Raw genomic sequence first — 19,470 nt, 5'->3', positions numbered from 1 at the left:
AACATCCATCCCTTCTTAAAAGTCTGTGTTAAAAGAGAGCTGCCTGTTGCGCCATTTAATTAAGCAGACTGCTGTAGCCTATATCCAGCTTAGTTTTCCCTTTTTTTTTTTATTTATACTGTTTGAATGACAGCTTGGTAAATCTGTTGGCGATCAAATATTCAATATCGCTACTCATCATAAGTGGTACATTATCAGCACAGCGGGAGACGTTCAAACTAATATAACGTAATTTACGTCTCTATGATGATTGGTTGATATTAGAAGGGAGGCTAGCCTCCCCTACGAGGTTTCTTTTCTCAACACTCCTCAGCGCTGAAAGTGAACACTCGATGCTGATTGGCTAATGTTTTTTACCAACGGAGGCACGAGAGCTCATCACCTAGCGGTTGTAAAACATCAGCAGATTCGGCACATTCGCGTTAGAAAAGTGGCGCTTTCACATTATGTTATTACAACTGTGAAAATACAAACAAAAAATACACATTCTGAGACGAACTGAAATTAATTGTGAATTTTATTAACATTAAATCGTCCTCCTCCCATTTTCACCTCAAAATTATGGGGAAGCTGTGCCTCCCCTGCCTCCCCCGACGAGCCGCCACTGTATTAGTATACTACTGTGTATCATTAAACAGAATATTCCTTGAGTCATACATCAACAGATGGGGGGGAAAAACAAATTTCCAACAAAATACTTAATTTGTCATTTATCAAAACAATGCAATATAAACAGATTGAATCGTGTTCCCTTATAGTAATCAAATTGACCCCTGTACACTTGTTGACCCCTTACCCAACCTTAAACCTACCCATACCACCAAACCTGTCCCTTACCCTACCCGTATCACACCTCAACAGCAGCAAAGGTGTTGTGCATTGACAAAAGCTTTTAATCATTGTATACCATCTGTTAAAATCATTTGTAGATTTTCAAGATGTGCATGATCATATGAATTAGAAGTTTAATGACATTTTGTAAGCATTTTAATTTAAATGAAATGTTAATTATTAGGTAATGTTTAATACATTTATTAGTAAACACATTATTTCACGTTTCTAGATATGTGAATATATATAAACTAATGATCCGTTAAGCATTACATAATGTTTGTTAATGATTTATTAATGAAAGTAAATATAAAGTGTTACCGTCCAGTTTTGTGTGCCCTTATCATCTGTAACATCTTCGGGTCTCGACACTCCATTGGGAAATTAACTTTATTTAATGAAAAAATCCTGTTAGAAATATCGCTGGAGTCAACAAGACCTCCAGTGTGTTTATAATCCTGACAGTGGCTGTTTATTAATTTTCCCACGCAGAAAGGGCTTGATTACTTTCAGGACATGCAGAAGTTCAGAAATATGCACTTCAGTGAAATTTATAAGGTCCTTCTTGTGAATTCAGACATGAAATATTTTGTTGTACCCATCAAATTATGTCATACCCTTGAGGGTGTCACATAAACGTCAGGTATATCATTTGTAATCCCTGAGGTTGTATTTTCAGTGCAAACAAATCAACCTCAGATGAACTTTGCAGAACATTTAGTAGGACATTTCATCACTTTCTTCCGTGAACTTTCTTAAAATGCTACACTCTAAAAAATGCTGGGTTGTTTCAACCCAATGTTGGGTCAAATATGGACTAACCCAACTGTTGGGTTAAAAAGTTAATTTAAAAATTTAACCAAAATTTAACCCAACAGTTGGGTTAGTCCATATTTGACCCAACATTGGGTTGAAACAACCCAGCATTTTTTAGAGTGTACTTATTACAGTAGGAGTAAATCTGAGGGAGCTGCTGCGTGTCATTTGCTTAGCTGAGAGTGAAAGGACGATGCCGCAGCTGTTCTCTCTGATGCAGCGGAGAGCACTGCTGACTCAGATTATAGCTCTCTTATGGTGACAATAACACATGTGAGCCCCTTCACAATGGTGAGACTTCTCTCTTTTCTCATTAAGTTGAAGAGAAAGTGGGAGTGCGTATGTGTGAGATGGAGAGCGAGGAGGAGGGAAAACAGAAATTTAAGAGTGGGTGAACAGAAAGATGGGCGAGATTGAGGAGGAGGAGAGAACAAAAGAGATGGAGAAATGACCATAGGGAGCATCAAAACGGGGAGTAGACAATTCAATGTCAAATGAGTGATTGTCAGGCAAAATGTTGCCACAAACACAGAGGCCCTCTAAATAAGGATATATTTTTACCCTGGTCCATGGAGAGTGCTGCAAAGTGCTTACGCTGCTGAAACAGGAGAGAGCTTTAAAATGCTCCCTGGACACAGCTAATAGCTCCCTAACCTGCTGTTCATTGTTTTGTTATTCTGACGATACATGCATATTTTGGAGGCTCGAGACTAATGTGTTTGGGCTGTCGAGCTGCGGTTCATTAGAGTTCTTTTGATCTGTGTGTTTCCATGGAAAAGACCATTGAAGGATGCAAGAAAAGCAAATTACGCCATGTTATTTACCTTTAAGGTACAATAGTCTTACATCCGGTGCGGTCTCACATGACCTTCATGGCATTTAGTCTTTGTCCGTATAAAAGCAGTTGTGTGCTCGATGGTTGGTTGCATGGTTATATGTATAATGTCTTTACATGGGTGATATATGAAAAGCAGTTTGTAATTGGTTGTACATTCCTCACTTTACAACTGACGGCCATAGACATGCTTTTCAGTCTCTTTCATCCAAACTGAAAAGGGCCTTGACCTTTAGCACATGGGTATTCTTGCCAACCACACTGAGCAAAAAAAGTCTGATTCAGCTGGTACTGTCACATAATGTACAGATTTTTAAAAATTCTCACATTTGAACCTCCCTTTTCCCAGCTTTGTTTTTGAATCCTATTATGAAACTCAAGATCTTGAAGGAGTATACAATTCCTGACAATCCAGACATTTTCAAACATGAAACATTGAAATTAATTATTTAAAAACAGACTGAGGTCAGTGACAGACTGGCACTCACAATGCAGGAGGATGAAAGGCAGTCTACATGTGACAGCTTGCAAGACTCAAGACTTTAATTAACTCTCACAAACTGGCCGTCTTTGCAGAGAGCAGATGACTTTACATTACACCCTGCAATATGAGACTCCGCCACTGCAATTAAAAGAGTTAAAGTTGTTTTGTTTCAGATTTGAACCCCATTAATGAGGTGAAATAATCTTTTTAGTAAACTGTATCCGGCAAAACAAACAAACAAACAAACAACATAATACTTATTGCATGCAATAAGATTATTTATTATCATATTGTAAAATAAAAATCATGTAATAATATTTATATAAGATTGAATAAACCCTGCAAGGCTGCAATCAAATGGTTGCATTTTCTGATCATTTTTCTTGCCAGTGCGACTAAATTTTGTTAAGAGGTTGCACTGGTGCGATCACCACATTGTCCATCTGATAAGATCTGCTATTTCTGTTGCATCTGAGAAACATCAAATGAAATGAAAGAGGAACGATACCACACTATTCGTTTGAGCTGTGCTGCGTGGACCATTTATCAGCTCGAAGCGATATGCGCAGTTCGATCTCAAAACAGATACTCGCGGGCCAAGTGTCAAATCTTGACACTTTTTGTACTTAAGTATGGAAAGTTAGGAAAAGTCTCAAGAAAATCAAAAAGTTATTCAAATTGTGATGGAATTACACAATAAGCAAGTAAAGAGCACTCCTTTTATAATCCCTGAAGCTGTCAGTCAGTTCAATATGATATAGTATAGAGTAGAATATTTAAAATTTTCCCTATAAAAATAAGTTTTTGCTTAATACTTTTAAAAGTTATTTTTATTAGCTCTTTTGTATTTCAAAGGAACAACTAAAGGTTTTTGGTTGTAATGCAAGTTTCCATTATATTTGTATCCAGATTACTGTGAAGATCCACTGGTGACGACGCTACCCCCAGCTTCCTTCCAGAACTCATCAAAATTCTCTGACAGAAGGTCACCACACTATGCTAAACTCAACAGAAGAGAAGGTATGTGCTCCTGTCTCGTTGTTCTCCTGCCCTGTTTGTACCCAAAAAAAAACATCCACAGTTGTCTGTGTTTATGTGACTAGAGAATTAAGCAGAAGGGAAATGTGTCCTTGTCAGAAGAAAGTGTTGACGTAAAGCTTTTTTATGAATACCTAACGTAATGCGACTTCCACAAACACTGCTAAAAAGTATTAGAAGACTTTATACTTTCGTTGGAGGGAATGTAACAGTCTGCTGGTATCCATGAGCAGTACTGATGTGAAAGGCTCTGGTGATTAGCTGTGCCTGAAGCAACATTTTAAGATTTTAAGTCATTTCTCAAGTGTGACAAGACATAGACAAACATAAATCTCTAATGACAATATGCAACAATGATTCAAAATGTAAATTCGGACTCAAGGGAAGGTAAAGGAATTTTAAAAAGTTTAGAAGTTTTAGTAATCAAATGTCATTTGTCAAGGGAGTTTTTTCTCCCTTAAGGCTTGGCGTCAGTTAATATTCAAATCCATGTTTACAAATTCTCATTCAGTGTTTGCAGATTTTCATCCAATAGCTTGAAGATTGAAAAAATCAGTGGCACCAATAAACGCAGCCCTGGTCAGTTTTTTGAAGATGTTGTCTAACATGAATTTAAAGGAAAATGTTTTCAAAATTAATATTTTGTCACTATTTGCTCACCCTTGTGTCGTTCCAAAATTGTATGACCTTTTCTTTCTGTGGATCATAAAAGATGATATTTTTATTTATTTATATTTATATTTTTTTGTACAATGCAAGTCAATTGTGTCCAAAACCTTTTTGTTACAATACCAACATTCTTCAAAATGTCTTTTGTGTTTCACAGAAGAAAGAAAGCCAAACAGGTTTGGAATGTGAGTAAATGATGACATTATTATTATTATTATTATTATTATTATTATACCAACATTCTTCAAAATGTCTTTTGTGTTTCACAGAAGAAAGAAAGCCAAACAGGTTTGGAATGTGAGTAAATGATGACATTATTATTATTATTATTATTATTATTATTATTATTATTATTTTAGTTTGAATCTGTTTAAATCAGAAATGCCAGTAAATGCATGTTTCCTGAACAACGGCAGCCCCAGAAACCATCAGGAATGAAATCCAGAAAGAGTATAATGACTGCTCTTGATTTGCTTAATGATCCTAAAACACTCACCATTGAACTATTGTGCCAGACTGAGCTTTGGCAAAGCACGGGGTATAACAAGAGGGCTGTATAAATTATGACTAAGCAAACTTCTTGTGGTTTTTACTTCAGGGAGGTGGAGAGCAGTTTGATTAATGCAACCTTACAATCAGCAGCTGATTACAGTCTGTAGAAGCATTTGAGAAAACTCCCCAGCCAATTAAGCAGTTAAGCATAGACATGTCATAAATACCAGCTAATGCCAAGGTCCTCTGAGAGCTTTGTTTTGTGCACTGTAAGATGCTTGACCTCATGACCCAAACACACTCCAAGATCTTCCTTATGATGCTAGGTGGCACTCACAAATGATCACACTACCAAACTCTATAGTGGATTCGTAACTTTTTGGATCAGTGGTGCCTTCCAGCAGTAATAAGTGGGGCTACAATATGTCGGCTTGTCCCGGTCACCCCCAAGGCGTTTCTTTTTCTCGTCATGCCTCTTGCTTAGTAACAGCAGGAGGTTTCCTTTTGCTGTGAGACACAGACAGGCAGTTTGTTCCCAGTCACTGCCAGCCTGATCCAAACGTGTACAGACACCAAATGTTGTTATCGTTTGATCTTCCCATCTATTCATTATCTGCCTCTGATGGTCATTGGAATACAGGACCTGTAAGTTGAAATTTATGTCTGTGCTTATTATTTGTGTCAGTTTGTAAATTATTTAATAAATTTAATAAATTGCTCAGGCTAAAAATACATTTTCTGGATGCACATGCTGTATAAGAATGGTTTATCTTCCTCCTCATGAAGTCTGCACTGGAATGTAATGAGCTCAGAGTGTTCATCCTGACCTTTTGTGAAAATCTTCACAGATGATATGTACCCAGTCACCGAACAGCACTGATGAAGCATTTATTATCTGACCATCTTGTTCTGACTTGCCCAGAGGCAACCCTATCACACCTGACCTTGAGGGTTTCCTTCTTCCACCCCAGCTTGATGTTCTCTCGAAAAACAGCTTTAACTTGAGCTAGGTGTGTGTGATATCGACCAAAAAAAAAAAAACACCTATCTCTATATTTTCTGGGATTTTGCCGATAACTAGATGATATTTCATGAACTTTTGCATTGAGGCAATATTTTTACCTTTATAATGCTAATTGTTAGAAGCTTACAGATGTATGCATTGTATGTCAGTATCCTTACTTAAAACTTAAATCCTTCTTTACACTGGACAAGTGGCATAAAACGGCATCTTTAGTAGCATTCAGTACAGACTGTTAATTGCAGTTCAGAGTTGCTTACAAGCATTTTCACTGCTTTTACAATTGCATAAGTAATGCTATGAGGATGTTTTTTATAGATTTTTTAATGAAACGATGATTATGAAATGAAATTTTTTATTTATTTTATGTTTTCTAAGGTGCATTTATAATCCTAGTATGGTTTTTCCATCAGAAACGGTCATAATTTAGATGTATATATTTTTTTTTTTTTTTTTATTTTTACCCTCAGTTTACCCTCAGATTTATTTAGTAACGAAGCACCACTATGTGTTGCTCAGAGGCACTGTGGTTTCATTTGGAAATTTTTGTTTGGCAATGTAAAGTGAAAACAGACAAAACTGAAATCATTGTGTCTAAATTGTAAATCAAATGTTAACTTTTTTTATGAAGTAGTTTAATAAACAATGACATATGACATTTCACAGTCGTGCTGATACTTGTGAAAATCAGCACTTTTGCAGAACACCCATAGCTTGAGTCTATTTCTTTGGCAGATTCAAAGGATGCAGTTTCTGAAGATGTTCTGCATTCGTGCCAGAAATTACTTTAGAAACCAAAAACAAATTTTGCATTAGAAAACGTGGGCAGTGTTCTTTATCGTTGTTCCAAGGTACATGTCATTTCTTTGCTATCATGCCACCTGCAGAAATCAAACACAGCTCCTTTAATGTACCGCTTGCTAAATTTATAGATTCTCCTGTCTGCCAGCATGATCCTTCCTGCAGGTACTGTTCACTGAATTCTGGCAAAATAAAAAGAAAAGGAGGTGGGTACTCAGTACATCTGCGTGGGTGGACAAATATTTCCAAGAATTCTGTGAAGTTGTTGTGTGTGTGTGTGTGTGAGTGTCTCCTTTCTGAACAATCGATGCAGGAAAAATTACAAGGAATTTGCTGTGTAATTTCCAAATTGCCTTTTTTTAACCGCTGTAATATTATACTGCGCTGAGGTCTGTCTGCTGTCCTCCAGGGATGGGTTGGCGATTTCTATCTCAAAAAGAGAGAGGCTGAGCCACAAAACTGCTGGAACAAATTTAATTCATTTTTTCCTCTGACCACTAAGCTTCAGTCCTGTCAGCATGATGAACCAGAGTATGAAATCTTAGTGAGTGCTTGAATCGTGGGGAGAATTACGCCCCAATTCTGTTTCATTCCTCTGTATTTTTTAAGGCACTTAATCTGTCCTTTTAGGTGGTGGGGGATGGTCTCCAAATGGAGAAGACCAACAACCTTGGCTACAGCTGGACCTACAGGACAGGTTGAAGGTCACATCCATTGCTACCCAGGGTCGGTGGGGCAGCTCTGACTGGGTCACTCGCTACCAGCTGCAGTACAGTGACTCTGGACGAACCTGGAGACCGTATAGACAAGAGGACGTGATATGGGTGAGTCTAGCTAATTTCTGGAACATACGCATCTTGAGTGATTGCCTAGATATTATTAGGCATTGTTTGAATTATCGGACACAAATGATAGTGTGAGAAATAAAACCATAGCAACCATGACTGACAGATAAATCCTCAGACACACACATAAACACTGCTGTAATAACTCTAAAATGTCCAAATGGCACTTCAGAGAATGCTATTAATGGTTTCATTTTATATATGAAAACTGAAAACACTCAGTGCCAACCTGCAGGGCATCAAGAGTCACTGCTGAGACTGGGTCAGGTCCTTTTTATGTTTGTACAGTGATGTTATAGATTAGGAAGAAACAAACAATGCTGGACTCTGGGAGAAGATCATATTTAGGATATTCCAAAAGCTACAGAATGTGTATTCTCTGATTTAGTATTATTTATATACCATTATAGTATTTATTGATATATTGAATAAGCTTTTGTTTTATATATATATATTTTATTTTTATTTTTTTTTCATGTTAAATTTGGTTTAGGTTCTAGTTAGTTTAATTTTTATTTCAGTGATAGTTTTAGTATTTTTAGTATTTTTGTCCTAGTTACTTGCCAAAGCTACATTTCTGATAAGTTTTTCATCTAATATTCCAATTTAATTCAACTTTATTTCTATTTAATGAAAAATTATTTTTAATAGTTTTGATTTTAGTCACTGATTACAACACTGACTCTCTGTAGAGCCACTGTGGGTTTTGCTTATGGGCATAATAATGCAACACTGTGATCTTTGCTACTAAGCAGTTCATGGGTCACCTACAAAATACATTTTTTACTGGATTCTTTTATTCCGTTTGGCTGTCAAATATTCCAGCCTATGTTTTGATTCAAATAACAAAGATCTAAATGCTACATGTGGCATTGATGCAAGATGCAATGAAGCACGAGGCATTATGATGAACTGCGTTCGGTGATGGAATTTTGTTTGGAATATATTGATAAATTATTCTCCATGTCTGAGATCAATAAAACACACTTCGGGTCACTTAAGACCTGTCAGTGCATGCGGCACATACAAATGATTCATTAGACTATGTTAATTAATCCTGCAGTACTCTAGTGGCTTGTTTTGGTCAAATGATTTTCCTCTCTTCAACACAGAGAAGAAATTTAAATGGACTTGTTCTTTTATTTTAAGTACATTTAATTGTCATTCAGATTAAAATGTGAAGTGCAGTGTTACATTTCTCAGAAATGTCAATCAATCTTGTGTTCTTGTTTATTTCCATGAGGTTACAGTTGCATAAAAACCACAAAATCCTAATAGACTGATGAGAGGGAGTATTAATTATGAATGTATTCGTAAGCATCCAGAGTCCACTGTGGCAATACTGGTGACACAGTGACTTGAGCATTAATTATCTTGAAGGACATCTTGCTAATTTGCTTAATTGTTTTAGATTATTAATTAATAAGATGAATATTGCCCACTGGGATGACTTAATAGTAATTTGAGCAGGAAGAAACCCTATTGTGCAGCAAGCAACCCCTGTAGAGATACATGTGCATGTGATACTTATGTCAGTGACTTATAAGATAAATAAAAGAGTTGGCTGACAGAAATTCAGCATATAAATATAAAAATAATCTATCTATTCAGCCTCCAGTCTAACCAACGGGTTTCTTTTCACCTTGAAATATCAAGTCTGTCACCAACAGAGATGGTGTGAGCTTTGGTGTGGCCAAAAGGATACATGTGAAAGGAGAAGCTGAGCTTCTCCTTGCTGTCGGGCACACACTGGCAGTAGGACCTTGAATTTGCTTGTTTACAGAGGAGCAAACCATCTCACAGAGGTGCCAGTCTGTGCCAAGGTGAGTTGCCATGCCAGCTGGAGCAGATGCCAATGAGTCAGACAGTCAGACAGACAGAATCCAATGCCATCTGTTTAACGCCAGAATACAGTCACACATTTTGCCTAAACTGAAACACGCTGCCCATTAAATAAGGGTCTCCTCATCACTACCGCCCACTGGATACTAGCCATTAATCATGGTAAACATATGAGTTTCCATCAGTTTAAATCTTAATGGTATGATTCTGCTGCTTACATGATATTTATGAAGCCATTCTCGCTGTGTGTTTGTGTATTAACATTTTTGGATTGGTAATAAGTTGGCATATGGATAGGAAGTATATAAAAAAAAAAATCTATAGGCACTATAGGGTTGAGGCTAATGGATGGAAGAGAACAGGAATACAGTGGTGATTCTGCAAAGAGACAAATTTGTCATGATTCAGTCAGCCTTTCAGAAGGGCTGCTGAACTTTTCCATTTCCAGTTTTTTTTAATCATGGACTTTTTGTGGAACAGATAACCCTCTCTCTTTCCCACCATCTGTGTGAGAGCTTTCTGGGGACTGGAGTACAGCTGAGGTTTTATTCCTGCTGGCACAAAGCGTTTTATTCTCACCACAGCATGAAGGTGGTGCACTATGACAATTAAATCCTACATTAGCCACCATCCCCTCCATCTGCCTCCCTCTTTTTTTACACCGTCTGTACTGAACCAATTGCACCTTTCCTTTGTTTTAATCTATATCTGTACCTTGACGTTTGCCTCCTGTGTGCATGTGAGAGAGAAGAAATAAATTGTGAACCATTATCCAAGTGGAGAACTAAGGACATTGGGTTTCATTCACTAGTCAGTTTAATACTTGCATGTACAGAAAAGATGCTCAAGCATTTCTGCCAAAACAGGTGTGTACACAGTTTTATTCCTACTTCCTACCCTCACTCTAATATTAATTAAGCTGCCTTATTCTGAGTGAGGAAATGCATAGCTATTAATTAGTAATTAGCATATAACATGCCAAACTATGTAAGGGCTTTTCACACACACTACCTTTCGAAAGTTTGAAGTCAGTAAGATTTTTTTAAAGAAATTAATACTTTTTTTTTTCCAGAAAGGATGCATTAAACTGATAAAAGGTGACAACAAGTACATTTATAATATTACAAATAATAATAATAATAATGATTTTCAAATGCTTAACTGAAAAAAAAAAAAACGATCACAATTACCACAAAACTATTCAGCAGCACAACTGTTTTCATTATTGATAAGTAATGTTTCTAGAGAACCAAATCGGCATACTAGAATGATTTCTAAAGGATCGTATGACTGCTGAAAATTCATCTTTGCCATCACAGGAATAGATTACTGTCACGATCTGCACAAAGACACGAAGATTAGGGTAATCCAAAGCCATAAACTATACACAGGCATGAGGTAGTGATGCTTTTGAAGCACTGCTTCGTGAAGCTTCGAAACTTTTGTGAATCAGTTATCAAACTGCCAAAGTCATGTGATTTCAGTAAACGAGGCTTCATTACATCATAACTGTTTCGAAACGCTTCAAAATATCAATGGTTTGCCATTGGGGGGCCGATCTCTGTAAACCCGTGAATCATGCAAGTTCATTGAGCCCGCTTCCCAGCGGCGAACCATTGAACCAATGTATATGGTTTTTACCTGATCTCGGATCAGTTTCATCAAATTGCAGACATTTTTAACGAGACATTTGTGTAATTAAAAGGATGAGAAGTAGTGTATAGCCTCTTACTGGTCTCTATATACAAGCTCTCCATAAAACAAACAAAACAAGCCCTGCAAATTAATATAAAATATTTTAAAAACCACAGATTATACAGACACTTTATATTGAATGGTATTTTATTTTTATTGCATTTAATGTTTATACTTTCAATAAAACTTTCGCAATGGGCTTTTAAAATCTGTTTTTATGCATGTTTTAAGAGTTTTTGTTGCATTTACACACTTTTGATCAGCAGGCATCACTAGAGTGTGGTGTTTCAAGCGCTTCTTGATTTGAAGCTTCGAAAAGGTTTGTTTCTCCCATCACTAGCATGAGGTCATACACAGGGTAGTCAGTCCAAAGAGTAGCAAACAGGGCAGAAAACTAAGAAAAAAAAAAAAACAGGAAACCAGCCAAAATCAAACCAAGACACAGGAACCAGGACATGCAGACTCAGGCCCTGTCCACACGAACGCGGTTATTTTTAAAACCGCAGCTTTTTGCAGTTTTAAACGCGGTTTGGCCGTTTGTCCACATGCACACGCAGCACCAGGTCACTGAACCCAAACATTTTTGAAAACTCCTGCCAGGGTGAAGATTTTCAAAAACTCCGGTTGCAGTGTTATCGTGTAGACAGCGAAACCCGAGTTTTTGGCTTGTGACATCGGAGCCTGCGCTGTTATCTCCGTCTTCTGGAAACCTTTTCAGGCTTCTGATTGGCCAACATGGTTTTACAATTGAGATTATATCGCCACCTGTTGGTTGGGCATGCTCTTGACAGTGCTTCATAGTATGCGTTTGGATTTTCATGTGGATGGAGATTTTTTTAAAAACGGAAGAAGGAAAAACTTTTCTACAGTTCTAAAAAAATACCTGTGTACGTGTGGACATGGCCTCAGAGAAGCAATGTGACAACAACCAAGACAAAGCAATGAATGAGTGAAAAACCACCCATAAATAGGGTGAGACTGATGAGGTAACAAGACACAGGTGAATGCAATCAATTATCAAGAGTTCAGGCAAAGGATTATGAGGAATACAGTTTTGAGAAAGTAACAACAGTGTGAGGTGGAGTGCCCTCTGGAGGAGCTCATGGGCACTCCAGCCAGTGATTGTAACAATTATATTTGATCATATATTAAAATAGATTAATATAATGTTTTAAATTGCAAAACTAATATTTTACAGTATTACTGTTTTTGCTGTAGTTTTGCTAAAAAAAAATGCAGCTTGGTGAGTATGAGATATCTTCCAACAGCATAAAACCTTACTGACCCCAAACATTTAAACATTAGTGTACTTTCCTGTACATCCATTTAAAAAGCAAATGAAACCCAATAAACACTAATGTATTTTTATGCAGAATTTATTCTAGTCCAAGTTATGATGCACATTCCTTTTGTTACTCTGAAATAAGTATGACTTACTGTAGAGTAATTTAATCATAGAATATTTAAATAACAAATCCATGTTTCCAAGACCAACGGGAGTCTTGCACACATTCTGTTCTAAATATAGAATAAATGTAAGTGCATACTTATTTATGAATCATTATTTCGGTATGAAAATGTTAGAGTGCAAATACGTACACACAGTTAGTGAGCGAGACCCATTGTGTACAACCCAGGCTCATTCTAAATACGTGCCTCTAAATACATTTCTGCAGCACCGTTATTACGTACCTTGCTGCACGTTTCATGGCAGTTTCAAAGTGAAACGTCCAGTGAGTGGCACTAAAATGCAGGTTCAATAAGTGACCCTGGCACATATTTATTACGTTGATATAGGAACGTATTGCTGTGTTTGTACTGCGTTGCTTCAGGTACGTATTGCGGTGGTTCATAATTAAAATATTCGAGGGGTGTCGCTAAAAGTTAATGCTCTATCGTGAAGGAAATATCCCCTACACCAAACCCAACCCTAAACCTACCCAATAGTGTTAACAAATGCAAAAGTGATATAAAAATGCATTTGTTGATGCAGCCGTGCTATTTTAACTTCCTTATGCGGATTTGAGCTGTTTTGTCAAACCGTAGTTTCACCGGGTTTGAACAGGAGTTCTTCACCACCTAAGTGCAACGCCATATCGCGTGAGCAACCGAGCAAACCTGTTGAATTTGAAAACTCATGTATATGTAGCTGTATATGTGTCAACAACATTCAAATGCATTAGTTTTCAAATCTCGCAGCATGCTAAAATTGTTTAGAATTCATAACATAATACTCTTCAAGTAATTATGTGAAAATTAGGCTTTATTAATCGAAACTGTGGACCTGCAAATCATACTTTGTGTGAAAAGGAATAAAAGTTGTGGGAGTTTTACTGCCTCTAGTGTTCATTTTAACTGGAAACTGCAGCGATTCGTATGTATAGGTACACTCTAAAAAAAGACGGTTCTTTAAAGGTTCTTTACATGTAGTAATAGTTTTATTTAGAACGTCAGCATTCTGAAGAACACTTTCATGCTGAAATGTCTTTTTGTGTTAGAGTTTAGGGTTCTTTATTCCCGCCCTTTTGTTTTTCAAATCTGTAACTGGCAAAGCTCATCATTACTGAGTTTCTGGAGTTCAGTGATCCAACTACAGACTGTCAACACACCCTCAACAGGTAAATGATTTCATTCTTAAAATTTAAATACAAATTTAACTTTAAAAATGTAACTGGCTTCATATTGTAAGATTTTTTTAATTATTACTTGGGTTTATGTATGAACATACCCAGTCACAATAAATATTAAAACTATCCCATGACTTTATATCACTTTTTTCTTTTAAGATTGTGAAGGGCTCACAAACTGTCCATTTTTGCTTTTGGCCTTTATAAACATAATTGTTTTTACACAAACACATGGACACACTGTAACTCTAAACTCAATTGTGTATTTCAGATGTATCACATCCCACAACCTCATCATCTGCAGAGAAAAATCGCTACTTATTCACACCAAAATTATGGACTTTAAGGCATCATATTGATTGGATTGTGATTGTTTCACTGAAACTTGGTCTTCATCACATCTATTTTTTGTTCTTATTTTGTGTTTTACTTATTTATGTATTTATTCATGTTCAATGTCAATTGTCATTCATTAATGTATTCAGCTAATAACTGTTGTTAAGAGCACTGATAATTTTGCATGTCAATAAAAACATAATTCACACAACATGCTGCTGTTGTGGTTATTGTTTTAATGTAAAACCCTAACCAAGGCTACACTCTAAGATGCCTCATTACTGATTTTCTGGAGCTCAGCCACCCAACTACACAGACTGTCAACACACTCTCAACAGGTAAATAATTTATTTCTTAAAATGTCTATAAATTATAACTTTCAAATGCTAATTGGTTTCCTATGTCTTTTCTCTTTTTAGTTTAAGAGAACATGTGTGACCAGCTCTATTCAGTTAAGGATACCCTCCTCTTCTTCACTAAGTAAGTAACAAAGATATTGGATTTTTGGTCCATTTTGTTAGATATTTTTTATTACTAGGGTTTATGCATAAACATACCCAGCTATCCCTTGACTTTATATTACATTTTCCTTTTAACATTGTGAAATGCTCACATACTACTTTTGGCCTTCATAAACAATTGTTTTCACATGAACAAATGAAAGGAGACAAACTGTATATCTAAACTCAGTTGTGCCTTTCAGATGCTGTCACATCCTACAACCTCATCATCTGCAGAGAGAAACTGCCATTCAAACCCCCCAAAATACAGATAATGATTAACTTAAAGGCACCATAGATATTAACTGTTGTTAGAACACTGTCATTTTTGCTACAATTTCACGACATTATAAAAAGTACCTAATTGACACGTTGTTGTTGTTGTTGATTTTATGTAAAACCCTAATAGATACTTCAAGATATTATAAAACCTGGCAGATAGAGGAGTAAAAAACAATATTAATAAATACTATATACAAATAATACTAATATTAATGATATTAACACTAATATTCATGAAAAACTATCATTAAAATGTTATTTATAACACCAATAAGGTCGTATATAGTATTTTCAAAGCATGGTTCTATATGGAACCCTATAAAAAAGGTTCTATTTAGCACTAAAAAGGGTTCTGCTATTGTTACAAGCCGAAGAACCCTTTTTTGGTACTGTTTAGAACCATTTTTGTGTACGTTTTTTGAGTTTAGCAGAAATGTGGGTAGAGGCATGTATTTCCAATAAGCCTAGGTTGATTGTGTATGTTCTTAATGACAGAATGTGGAAAACTCAAAGACTTGTGTGTGTGTGTTTTAGAGCACACTGCTGATAACTTTGCCGCTGCTGTAGTGTCAGTATAATGAGGCATGACATGAAGCAGCATGACAATACAGGAAGCCACATCCACTCTATATCTATATTCAGTATCCTCCTCAGTCCTTAAGTGCACACACAAAGACATATGCACTACATGAGACAAAGGCCGAGATATTACACTCCAGCTTCTCCCTGCTCTAATGGTCATGTTCAGGCAAGAAAGACTGAAGTGACTGTTTGATGGCCATATCCTGTGCACAGCAGCATCCAGGAGAAGTAAACACCACTCTGCCTGGTGCACTGTATGTTTGGGCACGCAAGATAAAATGTTTTAGTTTGATGCGGTGGCAATACCTGATATGTCCCAGTCCAGTATTGTTGAACACAATTTACTGCCTCATTGTCCAGGCGCATGCAGACCTAGTTTGGTTGTTTTTCTGGCAGGGTGACACTACATATGTTTGCAAGCTGATATGAACAGCTTCAGACACAACTGCAGACCTTTGTCTCATAAATGCTATCAAATGTGTGCATTTTGGCTTACATTCTTTGTTTTCTCTCAAATTTATGGGTAGATCAGGGATGGGCAATTCCGGTCCTGGAGCATCAATGTCCTGCAGAGTTTAGCTCTGTCCCTAATCAAACACACCTGTCTTCAAGTCTTCAGAATTATTTAAAAATTGCAGACAGGTTTGTTTGATTAGTGATGGAGATAATGTTCCCTATTATGTAATTATTCCCTATAATGTGGTGTTCAGCATCTCAGACCGCAAGCTGATTTCTGTGTTATGTTTCCCACTTGTCGTAATGATGTTGTAATGATGAATGCCCAACTTAGAGGTACAAGTTTCCCAGGTGCACTTCAAGGCAGCATAAACTCTGCAGGACAGTGGCCCTCCAGGATCAGAATTGGCCATTCCTGGAATAGATGTGCAACTGTTGTAGTTGAGCAAGATGCAAACAATGAGGAACTTATCAGATTTATGCCAGATATATTTTATGTGATTATTTTTTGCTTGTTTTTTAGCCTGTTAACAGCAGACACTTATCCAAATGAGAATAATACAAGCAAATGCTATTAATCTAGGACAAATTAACCTCCATCAGATTGTTAGCTACAGAAGAACAACAAGAGAAAAGGAACAAGACAAATGAAGATTCATGCCAGCAGACAGCAACTTTAATCACAGACAATACAATGAATGGGGATATGGTAGTACTAACGGATTTTCACAAAAAAATGTAGGTAGCTCTCTAGATGTAGCAAGAACTTGCAGTTGTGTTTTCCTGTATGAAAACAAGAAAAATGTTTGATTTTTGTGTATAAATTTGAATTGCTTTGTATTTCCCATCAATGTTCCTTTAAACAGTGCTGCTCTGTGAGAGATTACTGGTGGGAGAATTTCCACTAAATGAAAAATGTTTAGTTTGAATCAGCTTCTCTGTGAGGTACAGAGATGGAATGTTTAAAATGGATTGGCTGTTCAATAAGGGATAGCAGTACAATGTGAACATTGGATTGCCCGCTGATGGAGGTAAACAGGTAGATGTTTAAGCAGACTCTCCAGAAAAGAACAAATCAGCAGGCAAGGTGTCTAGCTTCTTCGAAACATTGCTTGGAGCTACAAGCTCAAGCTTACATTCACTCAAATTCATTTTTGGGGAAAAAAGTGGTTAGTGAAACTATCAAATTATATGTTTATTCATTAATTAATTCATTTGGAATTGTTTATTAGAAAACTATAATGAATATATGCATACATTTATTAAAAATAAAATGGAAACATCTTCATTTGACTAATTATTATTATTATTAACTAATTTTGCAGTATTATATATATATATATATATATATATATATATATATAATTTTTTTATATATATCTAAAAAAAGATTAGTTAAATACAGCAAGTGTATTATGCATTCGTCAGCCACTACACACAAGTTCTGGTTCACACACACTGACAGACAAACTAACCAGGATCTCATAGGTTTTTATGTTATGTCTTGCACCTCAAACCTTATTTTTAACTGATTTCATTACACCAGAAAAAGGTTCCACCAGAAAGGATTTTAACTGTAGTCTTATTGGTTTATATTGGTGTTATTTGGACTAAATTACAGGCTAATCATAAAACATAGTGGAGAAAGTTAAAGCAGGGTATGTTCATGTCATGTATGTTCATGTCATTTATAGCGTGAGTGTTCCTTTGTGTTTATTAAACCCATTTGGATTAATGTACTCCTCATCTCTCTCCGTTCCTTGCTCCACAGTCTGCTCAGCAGTGCACCGTTGACAGAATACCGGACCTAAAAAGTAAGCGGCACCCCCTCTCCCCGTTTAATTTACGTTTTTTTTTAGTTTTTGTTTTGTTTGTTTTTTTTTTTCCCGTGCGTTCCTCCACGTCCCCAAATGGAGGAGCGATTAATGTTTATCGCGCTGGTTCAGGCGAGCCCAGACCCAATCGTCATTGCAAGGGCGTTCGTGCCGCTCGCCCTCACCAGCTCCCTCGAGGGGGAGATCCTCGCAACGCTGTTCCGGATCGGGATAACAAGCCCAGGGAGGGCTCCTGATCCCCAGTTAAGCCCAGGGAGGGCTCCAGTTACCCCCGTATAGCCCACGGAGGGCTCTTGATTCCCCGTTAAGCCCGGGGAGGGCTCCTGTTCCCCCGTTAAACCCGGGGAGGGGTCCGGATCCCCCGTTAAGCCCGAGGAGGGCTCCTGATCCCCCGTTAAGCCCGGGGAGGGCTCCAGACCCCGAGTACAGCCCCGTAAATTTCCCCAAGTATTTCTTATTTGGTTAGTTTCCTGTTCCTGTCCTGATTGGTTAAGTTCATTTGTCCCAGGTGTTTCCCTTGATGTTTCATTGCTCCCAGGTGTACATGCATAGCGTGAGTGTTCCTTTGTGCTTATTAAACCCATTTGGATTAATGTACTCCTCGTCTCTCTCCGTTCCTTGCTCCACAGTCCGCTCAGCAGTGCACCCGTGACAGCAGGGGGGCATGAAAGGCGCTATTTATTTCCTGCTGAATGACTGTGTGTTGATTTATGACCAGTTGATGTGGCTCCTGCTCCTTGGGGTTGTGTATTATTTAGAAATACATCAAATGAAAAAAGATTTGCTAGTTCATTATTAGAAGAAATAATCCCCCCCATTTGAAAATGTCAAATGAATAGAAAATTACAACTGAGAATTGCTAAAACTCCAATGATCTCTATAATTTAACACACGAGTTTTAATGTCAGGTTTTGGAGTTGGTGGTTTCAGAGCCCTGATGTTAGCAGATCCAGCTGTCAAGATGGACGGAAGGCACTCTGCAGAGCTATTGTTTGGATTACTGTAGTGCCTCCCATTAACTCTAGTTGTCTTTTCTTTAGTTTGGGCTTATTGCGACATCTCTGAAATCGATTTCCTCTGCTCCTCTCCACCGCTGGGTTATGTTCACATGATCCACCAGGTGTAAAGCCCCAGACTTGCACAAACCCACACATGTGTACGCAGGGCCGTGCACAGACCTTTTGAGGGGCATGTGCTGAAACTGAAAAAAGGCACCCCCCCTTTTTTTACTGGTTACATCTTAATGATAAGCGGAGAGTATAGAATACTACATTCAAAAATTAGCTAGCTAGCAAATACATGCATATTAACATCGTAAACATTAACCATGCTGTGAGTGTGACCATATATAATATGATTAAATGTTAATAAATTAAGTGTATCAGCAGATAGCCATCATAAATCACAGAAGAATTTTCTTAGAAATATATTTTACCTAGCTGACGAGGAACACTCAGTCGCTTTGTGTCAAACTCAAATGCAG

At 37.2% G+C, this 19,470-nt stretch overlaps 1 protein-coding gene across 1 annotated transcript in view; it reads left to right on the top strand.

Moving 5' to 3' along the window:
• Window positions 1-2,971: 2,971 nt before the first annotated feature.
• LOC107687751 (contactin-associated protein-like 5) overlaps window positions 2,972-19,470 on the top strand; it is a 53,151-nt gene continuing 36,652 nt past the window's right edge. The window contains exons 1-3 of the mRNA XM_016485204.1: window positions 2,972-2,999; window positions 3,876-3,986; window positions 7,618-7,811. Coding sequence (XP_016340690.1) covers window positions 2,972-2,999; window positions 3,876-3,986; window positions 7,618-7,811 — 333 coding nt within the window. The remainder of the gene's footprint in view (window positions 3,000-3,875; window positions 3,987-7,617; window positions 7,812-19,470) is intronic.

The sequence above is a fragment of the Sinocyclocheilus anshuiensis genome, unplaced genomic scaffold (genome assembly GCF_001515605.1).
Source record: "Sinocyclocheilus anshuiensis isolate Anshui unplaced genomic scaffold, SAMN03320099.WGS_v1.1 scaffold165, whole genome shotgun sequence".
Classification (NCBI taxonomy): domain Eukaryota; kingdom Metazoa; phylum Chordata; class Actinopteri; order Cypriniformes; family Cyprinidae; genus Sinocyclocheilus; species Sinocyclocheilus anshuiensis.
Note: the sequence above shows the minus strand (reverse complement) of the source record. Positions and strands in the feature narration are given on the sequence as shown.